The sequence below is a fragment of the Panthera tigris genome, chromosome E2, assembly GCF_018350195.1.
Source record: "Panthera tigris isolate Pti1 chromosome E2, P.tigris_Pti1_mat1.1, whole genome shotgun sequence".
Taxonomy (NCBI): Eukaryota; Metazoa; Chordata; class Mammalia; order Carnivora; family Felidae; genus Panthera; species Panthera tigris.
The window spans coordinates 30,832,408-30,844,788 of NC_056674.1; the positions used below are offsets into that span (position 1 = coordinate 30,832,408).

At 38.7% G+C, this 12,381-nt stretch overlaps 1 protein-coding gene across 11 annotated transcripts in view; it reads left to right on the forward strand.

Moving 5' to 3' along the window:
- Positions 1-12,381, forward strand: part of CHD9 (chromodomain helicase DNA binding protein 9) — a 232,851-nt gene that overhangs the window by 188,430 nt on the left and 32,040 nt on the right. For all 11 annotated transcript variants that reach the window (XM_042970467.1, XM_042970472.1, XM_042970466.1 and 8 more), the window contains 5 exons: positions 2,322-2,481; positions 2,920-3,009; positions 7,670-7,773; positions 8,245-8,362; positions 8,987-9,044. In XM_042970467.1, the coding sequence (XP_042826401.1) occupies positions 2,322-2,481; positions 2,920-3,009; positions 7,670-7,773; positions 8,245-8,362; positions 8,987-9,044 (530 nt within the window). The remainder of the gene's footprint in view (positions 1-2,321; positions 2,482-2,919; positions 3,010-7,669; positions 7,774-8,244; positions 8,363-8,986; positions 9,045-12,381) is intronic.

Here is a 12,381-nt window from a genome sequence, read left to right on the forward strand (position 1 = left end):
CCCAAAAGTGTCAGCTTGTGACATATCAGGAACCTCTGAAAGTAGGTGTAAAGGACAGAGGTTTTGACTACAAGTGGTTTAAACAGAGTTCAGATTGCTAAATATCCTCTTCAGTTCTGTGTCATCAGGATGAAAAATGACTTAAAGTTTGTTCTCTAGGGAGAGTGAAGTGGAGGGTCTCTGGGTTGCATTGGTAGTTGAGGTATGGAGCTCCTAAATGGGGACCGAATGAATGTATGTATATTGAACAATGTCATACTCAAGGAAGAAAACTAAAGAATTTTCTTTGCGGAGTCTGATCAGGGCAAAACCTAACAATATGAAGGATAACAGCAGATTGCCCTTCAGTGAGTCCCGTCAGACCATCTGTGCCAACTTTTTGGTCTGTCTCAAATATGAGCAAACAACCAAGGATACCAGACACCCGAGGAAAGTTTCCAACATGAGAGGTGGAGACGAGAAACAAACCATCTAAATGAACTCGGAGGAAATAAGGACTATGCAAGGAAAAGAACTTTTTTAAACCAGCATTAATATCTTTAAAGATACTTCAGATATACTGTGATTTTGGAGGAAGAATAAGGTGCTGTAGAAATAGTCAAGCACAACAGATCTCGTGTAAATTATAAATTAGCATGTAGCAGAAGTGAAAAAGTAAATAGGATTATGTGATGAAATCTGAAGCAGTTTTGTTAAAGAGAAGTTTATATGGAATATCTACATGTTTTATTAGGAAAACTTAAGTATGTATATTTTTAATTATGCACTGGTTTCCAAATCAGAGTGAGGAGGACTCTGGAATATAGAACAGTATTAACATAGAACAGAATAGCAATTTAAGGTGGAGGGCATTAATTAGTACCAACAAGAGATACTACACAGTAATAAAATGACTGATCCATAAAAGGAGATATAACAAGTATGAACTTTATACACCAAACAAAACGGTCTCAAAATATAAAGGCAAAATTGCCAATATTGTCAGAAGAAATGGACAGGCCACAGCATGCTTCTGTTTACCGTTGTGGTAAGATTCCTGGCTGGTAGAGGACAGCAAGGAAAAGAGATACGAGATAGAAATTGAAAGGAATCAAAACTGTTTTTTTAGTAATTGTTAAAAATTGTAAGTGAAACAACTCAAGCATCATTGAGTTTAATAGGTAGGTGGTGGTATGCAGTGATACTCATACAGTAGATTTTTAACAGCAGTTAAAATGGATAAATTACAGCCTTGTGAGTCGGCAAGTATTAAATCTCAAAAAAATACCAAAGTAATCAATAATTTGCAGAATTCCATGTGAAATACAATGTCTGTAAACTTAAATATTTCTCCGACCTAAGAATACAAAGAGGCATGGAATGAAAAGACAAATTCAGGGTAGTGATTATCTCTGGGAAGGAAGGAGTGAATTGAACTTCAACTATGCGTATTCATTTCCTTTAATAAAATACTGACCAAATATGGAATATGCTAAGGTTAAGAGTAGGAATATATTTTCTGTAGTTTTGAAATATTTCAGGGGCGCCTGGCTGGCTCAGTCAGTAGAACATGTGACTCTTGATCTTGGGGTTGTAAGTTTGAGCCCTCTGTTTGGTGTAGAGATTACTTTAAAATAGTAAAAGAAAAAGAAATATTTCACAACAAAAGTATCACATAAAATGAATATAGCTCTCTTAATCAGGAATCCACAATGACTAAACCTAATGCAGTTTTGAAAATCAAGAGGCCAAAGCTTATTTTGTAACTAAAGAAACTAAAAGCAAAGCAGAGGTACAGGTTTTAGCTTTTGGTTTTTACATTTGGAAAACAAATAATGTGTTTTAGAACAAATGGAAATTACAGTGATTAATTTCAGATACAGAATTATTGGGTATTTGTGGGGAACTGTTAATATGTGTGTATAATCATCATGTTAACTTACCTTGCGATTGGGTCAGTATTGTTACCATTAATATATATTTTTTTAAACATTTTTTTTTTTTTTTTTGAGAGACAGAGACAAAGCATGAGCAGGGGAGGGGCAGAGAGAGAAGGAGACATAGAATCTGAAGCAGGCTTCAGGCTCTGAGCTGTCAGCACAGAGCCCGACGCGGGGCTCGAACCCACAAACCATGAAATCATGACCTGAGCCAAAGTCGGAGGCTTAACCAACTGAGCCGCCCAGGCGCCCCATGTTACCATTAATATTTTAAAGATCTCTATACAGCCTGCACAGACCTCTGAAAGTCTCCAGAAATTTCTTGTGTTGAAAAAAATGTGCCAAATTGCAAATCTTTCTACAGATTATCCCTGATATCACGTGTCCTTCTCATTTTAACAGGCCTGTCAGCCCCAGTACCCAGGGGTCGAAAAGGGAAGAAAGTAAAGACTCAAACAAGCTCATTTGATATACAGAAAGCAGAATGGCTTCGAAAATATAATCCTGAGCAGCTACTTCAAGATGAAGGATACAAAAAACATATAAAACACCACTGTAATAAGTAGGTAGTAGGGTATTTTTAACACAACTCTTTAGAAGTTTATATTTCTGAATTTATTAAAAATCTTAAAACATGCTGATTTTGAGTACAGAGACAGTGTGGTCTAGGACCAATCCTAATCTTAATCTTACAGGGTATCCTTCAGCAAATCATGGTATATACCTCTTGTGTCACTGTTTTCATCAACAGAGAGAGAAATAAAACTGGCCTCCAAATGATCTCATTATATCTTACTTGGATATTAAATAATGATGATTGTGAAGATTTTGGAGAAACCTATTTTTTATATATGGTAGTAATGAGATTTATTTAATCAGAAGTAATTACTTAATTACAAAAATTCTGTATACAAATTCTTTTCCAATTTTAACCTCATGGATGAATTTTCTTTAATGATTAATATCTTTGTGTCTTTTGATTTCCTTTCCCTCATTTTAGGGTTTTGCTTCGTGTAAGAATGCTGTATTATCTAAAGCAAGAAGTCATTGGAAATGAGTGTCAGAAAGTATTTGATGGAGTTGATGCAAGGTAAATTAATTAAATAACCTGTTGATATTTTCGGTAATATACTGAAAATAGCAAAAATTCTATGACCAGAAAACTGTCTATCAAAGTGGCTGCTTACTCAGTGAAGTTCACAAGAAGAAAATTCTACCAAATTTACAGAATTCACCCTTGCCAGTTTGTTGCCTTTCCTCTGTTAGTCTCAATCTGGCTCTGTCACTAATAGCAGCATCAGTCATCATCATCATCATCACCATCATCATCTGGCTCTGTCACAACAACAGCAGCAGCCGCAAGCTTCCTGCCACCAAATCTAAAACTGAACCTTCCCTGTGTTCATTCTTTCTTTTTCCCTCCTAACCCAGTGGAAGAATGGTGACTGACTTTTATCCACATATGGTCTGTCCGACACCCTGGTCTCTTTGTTCCTTATTCTACTTCTCTCTTCTTCCTGAAATGCTGTCTTTTTTAATTTTTTTGTAATACTGTCTTCTGTAGGCATTCATGCAACTATACCCACCCGGTTGTCCTTTTTCCTCAGCGCTCTGTCCCTCACCCACAATGCTGCAGCCACACTGGTGTTTCTGTTCCTCCAGCACGTCAGGCTCATTCTGTGCTGTGCCTCCTGGTACACTCTTACACCTCAGCTTTCCCAGAACTGTCTCTTCAGGTCATTCAGGCCTCCATTCAGCGTCTACCTCCTCAGATAGGCCTTCCCTGGCCTCCCTAGCTAAAGCAAGCCTAGCAGTCACTCGCTACTACGTAACCTTACTTTATCTCATTCATAATGCCTATGAAATGCTTATTAGAGTCATGTTTATTTGTCTGTCTTTCTCTTCCCACTACAGTTTAAGCTGCTTGAAGGTTAAACATGCTATCTGTCGTATTGATCACTTTTTCACAGCCCCTAGAATCTGGGACATAATAACACCCAATACATATTTGTTGACCAAGTGACCCCTCTTTTCCCTTGGCCTCCACTTGTGGAGAAACTGTGATCTGTGAATTATCCCTACATTTCCTCTTTCATTAATCTCCCCCTGGCCCCCAACTTCTCATTTGGATTTTAACATATTTGTATCTCCCTCAGCATAGATCCAGACACACACACACACGCACGCACGCACGCACGCACGCACACACACACACAGTGCTTTTGGACCTGTGTCTCCTCACGCTACTGTATTATCACTCTCCTTGATTTCTGTGTCGGTGTCTCCTTTTTCTGCTCTCCCATTTCCTACGCATTCCCCCACAGCTCAGCTTCCACCCCCTCTCTTCTGCCTGCCCACTCGTCCACTAGTAAGCTTGCTGCTGAACACACGGATGTACCCTACTGCTTATCTGACTTCACCTTTGTTGGCCACTGCCTCCTTAAAATGTGTCTGTAGCAGCATTCACCTGGATGTGTTCTTTCTAGCTTCTCTCTGCTTATTGTTCTGCAGGCTCCTCTTCACCCCTCTTAAATGCCTTCTCATAGGCCCTCTTGTTGTCACCTCCTTTTCTTGGATGCTGTCTCTCTTCTGTGGTGTCAGGTGTTTTTTAAATTTTTTTTTAAGTTTTATTTATTTAAGTAATCTGTATGTCCCATGTGGGGCTCAAACTCACGACCCCAAGATCAAGAGTTGCCCACTCTTGCAACTGCCCCATCAGGTGCCGCATCAGTTTTTGTTTTTATACTAAGGGTCTTCCAGATCTATCTCCAGTTCACATCTCTCTCCTGAACTTCAGGTCCACATTTCTCACAGGTGCCATGATTACCAACGCCTCCAGGCTGTTGCACTCTTGCTGGAACATTCCCTTTCCCCCTTTCCTCCATTCTCCGGGCTCTTCCTGCTCAGCTGGCATCACCTCAGCCTCCAGGTCAGGCACGTACCCAGAGGACCCTGTCACACCATTCACCATGCAGTAGTGCAGGTACCTCTTCATGAGGGCAGGAAGTGTCTGCCTTATTATTGCTATTATTGGCACTTAATGAGTGCTGTTTAAATATATTTTGAATGAGTGATCTGGCCTGGGGAAGTTAAAGACAGTTTTATGCAAGAGACAGCATGTGAACTGAATCTTTAAAAACAGAAATCAACAACAGGAGCACATGCACCTCATTATGGTCCTTTCCCTAGCAGTGAACAAACACTTAACATCCATTTGTCACTTAATATCAAACACAGGGTAGGTATATGCTCTTTACAAGTAGGAAATCTTTCTACCTCCGATGCTGGTCACAGTGTTCTGAGCTTAGAGTGCCACCTGATGGTTGGTGAGGGGAACTACCTGACCCTCTTAAATTCTTTCCTCCTGCCTTCATCTTTTGGTTCTCACACTTTTTAGTCCTGGTCAGGAAATCAATCAAAAATAAATATCTTCTGTAACTGTATTTTTCCTCATCATTTTTTCAACTTTGACCAAATCACGGGAAAATCATTCTTTCTCTATTTTTCTTCATTAAGCTAGAAAATACTGTGATTGCAGCCCTTCTGGGTTTTTTTAAAGAAGATTAGAGGTAATAATGTTACTTAAGTGCAGATAATTTCCTTTAAGAATCTAGAGAAAGGTCTACATCCTTTTCTCCATATTCCTTGGGTTAAAACTTTTTTCTGCTGGCAAAAGATTTATGAAAAATAAAAAGTAATTTCCTATCCACTTTTCATGGTTTTTAAAAAATGTTTTTGAGAGAGAGAGCCAGAGCATGAGGCGGGAGGGGCAAAAAGAGAGGGGGATAGAGGATCCAAAGTGGGCTCTGTGCTGACAGCAGATAGCCCGATGCAGGGCTCAAACTCACAAACTGTGAGATCATGTTCTGAACCAAAGTCAGACACTTAGTGACTGAACCACCCAAGCACCCCAGAAAATGGCAAGTTTTTGATTCATAATTTGATTAAAACATTCAAAGTGCTATTTGTATGCTATATATAACTATCATGCCTAAAAAATGACAATATAATAAAGGACTAAAAACTATAATAAATCCGTTCCGTGAATGCTGTGGTAATATAGCTGTTTTCAGGAATATGAAACAACTACTAAAGAGCATTTTTAATTTTGCAAACATAATTTCCTTTGCTTATCATGTGAAATTACTACTCTCCCAGAAACCTTTTATAAGTAATACATACAACACCACTAAAAAGGAAAATCTGCCATACATGGAAGGACTGAAATGTTTACTTATTTACCATAGTGATTCAAGCCATTGTCTCTCTTAGCCTAACATACAACTTATGTCTGACAGGAATTAGCAAATAAATGTCATTAATTTTCACACACAAAGCATCATTCTTGTATTTTATTCAACAAAGAAGATGGAGATTGGATAGGATAAATTATTTCAGGAAATCAAATAATTCTAGTTGAGAATTTCTCTGACGTTCGTCATTTATCAGTTTTCAAAGAATCAGAGATACGATAAAACGTAATGAAAATGAAGTAGAATTTCATCTTGTCTCGGCACCAAAATTTCATAAGTTAATTAACAAAGACCTATATGGATATATTTGAAAAAGTGAGGAGTTTCCTACTTACAAATAATTTGTGTAGCCCAAGGTCATTTGTAAGTTGGTTGTCTTTGGAAACTCAAAATAACTTTTCATATAGAAATAAATTGATAGGGGCTTCTGAGTGGTTCAGTTGGTTAAGTGTCCGACTCTTGATTTTGGCTCAGGTCATGATCTCACAGTTTGTGAGATCAAGCCCTGTGTCAGGCTGTGTACTGACAGCATTGAGCCTGCTTGGGATTCTCTCTCTGCCCCTCTCCTGCTTTCTCTCTCTGTCTCTCCCAAAATAGATAAATAAACTTAAAAAAAAAAAAAGAAAGAAACTGATAAATGGTCAATATGTTCCCGGGCTAGTTCACAAGAACCCAATATTTAACCACTAATATAGTGGAAATAAAGGACAATGGCCATGAAAACAAAAGGCTTCTAAGTCTTATGAGTAAATAAAACATGAAAATGGGGGCACCTGGATGACTCAGTTGGTTAAGCATCTGACTCTTAATTTAGTCTCAGGTCATGATCTTGCAGTTCTTGGGTTTGAGCCCCACATCGGGCTCTGAACTGACAGCATGGAGCCTGCTTGGGATTCTCTCTCTCTCTTTCCTTTTGCCCCTCCTCTCTCTCTCTCTCTTTCAAAATAAATAAATAAATACTTAAAAAAGAAAAAAAAACAACTTTCCATTTTCCTTTACTTGTAAGCAATGCTTAATTTTTCAGTGGGATTTTCTTACCAATAGCAGTCCAGAAGAGATATGACTTGTTTTGCAGCCCAAAGCAATTAATTTGCCCTTCTAGGGCCTCAGTCTGCTGGTGTACAAAATGAAATACTTGAGCCAGCTGATTTTTGTCAGGCTGTTTGCTGACATAAGATTCTACTTTCCCATAAAACATTTTGTTTGTATCTAAAGGAAATCAGTGGAAAGAATATGCTTCGTTAAGAGTAAAGTAAACCTGTTGAAACATTTCTTCTGTTGAGTTTAGGAATATTAATTCATTTTATGCTAACTATGTTGTGCGATTTTGTAATTTTTATCGGTGGCAATTATGGAAAACAAAAAGATCAATGAAATGAAATCTTAACATCTTTTCCTAAAAACCATAATGCTGTTTACAGACTAGGTAAAGTTTTGCCTCCTCTTTAACTTGTTTGTAATCATTCATAGTGCCATATCGTGATTTCTTTTTTAAAGTGACATTGATGTTTGGGTCCCAGAACCAGACCACTCAGAAGTTCCTGCTGAATGGTGGGATTTTGATGCTGATAAGTCCCTTCTTATTGGAGTTTTTAAACATGGTAAGTGAGAAGTAAGGTAGGTAGAGTCGTCTTCTGTGTATAATATAATTCAACTAGTTCTCAGTTTGATTTCCACCTACAGCTTTATTCCAGAAACACATATTATTATCAATATCAGGTACAGCATACACCACCAAAATATGTCTGTCAGTCACTACACTTCTTCATGAAAGGGTGGCAGAAGTCTCACATAACTTCCCCTCAGGAAGAGTTCTTAGGTCAAGTGTGTTCTGTGTGATCAGTTTTCCTCTTTTCACTTTAACTGATAAATTTAATCTAAAGTTTTAAATATACACATGCCAGATCATGTAATTTGTGATAATTTCTGGAAAACATGCTTAATGTATATCATTTTAATATATGGTCCATTTAGTCCAGGAACATTATCTACCATAAATGTGTGGAATGCTTATATTTATACATCTTTTTTCTTTTTATCCTTTTTACTTTCACAATTGGTGATCCCTCCAGGTTATGAAAAATATAACACTATCCGAGCAGACCCAGCATTATGCTTCTTGGAAAGAGTGGGAAAACCTGATGAGAAAGCAGTTGCTGCAGAACAGAGGGCAAATGATTATATGGATGGGTATGTGCACTTCAGGGTCTTGGTTTCTCCATGTATCTATATCAACATCACATATTCTGTCAGTGATGTTTATCTTTAAGTAAGTAAACTTTCCGAGTTTACAATCGGAAAGAACTAATGATACTCTGGTAAGTTAGTGCTTATCCAACAGTATGATCAAGGAAGAGGCTGGACCTGCCCCATACCCATTCTTGTGATGAGTCCTTCATTTTTCCATTCTTAATGGTCATGGCCATTAAGGTCATAAAATTCTGAGGGCATAAGAGGAAAGAAGACAGCTAAGAATATTACAGTTGAAGAGAAATATGATGTTGTTCATTGTAACGAGTAAGGGCCTTTACCATCTTTGTTTTCTTACCAAAAGAGAAAAGTAAGAGACTATGTTGAGGTTAATATTACCACATTTAAAAGTGAACTTGGTAGTAAGAGTCCATTAGAGGTAGCTTTCTTCTGACTTGCCATAGAACCACCTTCATGCTGTGGCTTCGAGTCCTCAGGCTAAAGAACAGAAATTTCAGTCTGAAAACGCACTAAAAGGTCCTTGCAACAAGACTCCCATTTGTCCCATCAAGAGAAGTTTTAAGTCCAGTACAGTAATTGTGGCATCTGTTGGTATTTTAACAGGGATGTGGAAGATCCAGAATACAAACCTGCCCCAGCTATCTTTAAAGATGATATGGAGGTATGCTTTGGATCCTATTTTAAAATCCTCAATTCTAGTTACTCCATGGTTTCTTTTGTTTGCTGTTTCTTTCTTTCATGTTTTCCTTATACCTAATTCTGTTCTTCAGAAGAGCAGCTAAGTTAGTGATCCACTTAGGTTGACAGACATCACAAATAATCATTCACAATTTGCCTGATCTCCCTTCTAGACAAGCTGGAGGCTGGCGTGGACGTGTGGATGAAGTGGAGCTTGCCCACGTGCTGCAGTGCTAGGAACTAAGAAGCACGGTGTTGGGGCAGAAATCCCAAAGCAGAGAGTGACAAGTAGATACTAAAAGTACACGGCAACAGATAGAAACTATGCCCACATAAAGGGTTTAAAGTAGAAGGTAGAGAGGAGAGGAATTCTGAGCTGGGAAAACATAGTTCTATGTGTTCTGTTTATAGAAAGTCAAAAGGAAGAAGCAGAGTTGGTGAAAATACAGAAAATAGTCTGTGGATTGGGGGAAGTGATGTTAAAAAGGATGAGGAATTCTGTAGTACTTAACAAGGGCATGGTAAAGGACTAGATGGTGTGGTAACTGTCAGGTAAGGTGTGTTGGTCTTTGTGGCCAAGGGGCTTGAATATTGATGGCAGTATGAGGACAAGTGAGAGTGAGGGCCAGAGTGTGGCAGTGAGAATGGAAATCCTATACTAAATGAAAACCCTCAGAGGAAAGCACTCTCTGACAAACAGCACCAAGAAACAGTGTGGACTCTGGGTAGGAAAAAAAATTGTTTCCCCTGAGAATTCATTAGCCATAGGCCTGCTTTCTCTTGAGTTTATGGTTTGATTTCTTTTACATCACCTGCATGGTCCAGGAACTCTCGAGCCAAAAATGTGACATAAAAGGATCCCAAGCTGTAATACCCCTGAGATACCTGGTAGAAACATAAAGAAAAAGAATTATGGAAAAAAAACAGCTTCAGTGTAGACTATACTTGGTCCTGAAGATAAAACCCTCTGTGAAATGAGGTCAAAATCCAAAAATTTTAAAAATATGAGGAACAATTTACCGGGAGTAAATGTTAGCAAATACAACAAAGAACAGGATTAGACCTCTAAGAACTTCTGATATAGATCTATTAAAATAGAAAATAAGTAATTTTTAAATGGTTAAAGACATTAAAGAAAGATCCAAGAATAAAAGAAAGATGGATCTGATTTTAAAAGAATAGGGACATATGGAAAAAGAATTATGTAAAACTTTAGAAGTGGAAAATACAGTCATTAGAAGTTAAAACTTAACAAATAGGTTAAACATTGTGCTGGAGAGGCAGATTAGACCCAGATCTTGAGAGAAGACATTATTTAGAAAATAGATATGAGGAAAGGATCCACAGTGCAGCACAATGGCTCAGTTTAGCCCAATCAGGAGAGAGAGACCACATAGCAATTTGAACAGGGAAGGTTTGTAGAATGATTGACTAATCGGTGGATTAAAGTGATGAGAGATTGGCTGATAAGGAGTAAAGAGAATGCTGAAGAATGGAGGAGAGGGTACTCTTCTGAGGGCTGATGCAGAGCACCTAGGGAAGAGCCCCATGTCCAGCAGGGCTGAGATCCTCACTTTTTTGGGAGGGCATGGCCACACCTCATTGGTGGCGAAACTTGCTGGAAATCCACCCTCTGGAACTTGCCGAAGTCCACCCTCCAGGGTTGCCAAGGGACCTTTTCCTGGGGAAGTGTCTCACTGGAGGCACTTCACTAGACAACCACCCAAGGGCGAGGTCACCAGGGAAAGCCGCTAGCCAATAGGCACTTAAAGAAGCTGCTTGAACTGCAGAGGTGAGCACGGGAGGAGTTCACCCAAACCAAAGAAGAAAAACCCTTTTCCTCATACTGTGTCTCTGGCTGCCACTACTGACAAAGCTTGACATCATACTGGCTGGTGAAACATAGTATTTAAAGAGCCAGATCCATTTTCTTAGGGCCTGTAAAAGGTATAAAAGGTAATGAATTTAGGGCTGAGAGGCAATAAATCAATACGAAAAACTCTTTTAGAGACAAGGAGGATAGCATGATGATGTCTGGTTGGTATATGTCCAATCAGTATTCCAGAGGGAGTGGCCAGAGAGCATAAAGGAGAAGACCTGTTTTAAGAGAGATACCAGCTGAGAATTTTTCAGACTTAATGAAAGACATGAATCCTGAGATTCAAGAAATAAAGTGAATCTTGGCAGGATAAAAAAAATTAAGTCCACTCTAAAAAAACATCCTAGTGAAATTACAGATGTTCCGAACAAAGAGAATATGTTAAAAGCAACCAGAGTTAAAAGACCCACTTGAGGGGCACCTTGGTGTCTCAGTCGGTTGAGCGGCCGACTTCGGCTCAAGTCATGATCTCACGGTCCGTGGGTTTGAGCCCGGCGTCGGGCTCTGTGCTGACAGCTCAGAGCCTGGAGCCTGTTTCAGATGCTGTGTCTCCCTCTCTCTGTGACCCTCCCCCGTTCATGCTCTGTCTCTCTCTGTCTCAAAAATAAATAAACGTTAAAAAAAAATTAAAAAAAAAAAAAGACCCACTTGAAAAGGAATGACAGTGGTTCTAATTTCAGTCTTCTCTAAAATAACAATAGAAAATAGTAGTCATTGGTAGCACCTGACTGGCTCAATTGGAAGAGCGCACAACTCTTCATCTTAGGGTTGTGTGTTCGAGTGCCACATTGAGTGTAGAGGTGACTTAAATAAGTAAGCAAACAAATAAACAAACTTTAAAAAGATAACAGTTGGGGTGCTGGTTGGCTCAGTTGGCTAAGCCTCCGACTCTTGATCTCAGTTCAGATCGTGATCTTATAATTCATGAGATCAAGACCCACGTTGGGCTCTGTACTAACAGCACAGAGTCTCTTTCAGATTCTTTCTCTCTCCCTCTCTGTCTCTCTCCCCCCCCCCACCCCTCTCAAAAAATAAATAAACAATAAATTAAAATAAACTTAAAAAAATAGTAGTCATTGGAATAAAACCACCAAAGTTATGAATATGTTTACAGTAATGTTGGAATACCTAATTGGAGCTGCTCTGTTGACAGATAAAGATTAGATATACACCACAAGCAAACTGTTCAAGGCTGAAAGAAAAAAGATTTGCTGGCTAATAATCAGATATGAGAATGAATAAATTATGGAAGTTGGTATATAGAACGAAAAAAAAAAAACAGCAAGAAAGCCTGGGGCATATTTGCAGGTAGAGGAAGGGTGGGGGGAAAGCAACTGGACCAAAAGTGGTCACGGAAGAGGAAAATTGTAGTGCAAAATAATTGGTCTGAAGTGTAAAAGGCAACAGAGAAGTTGTAAATGGGTGGGAATTTAGAACAAGA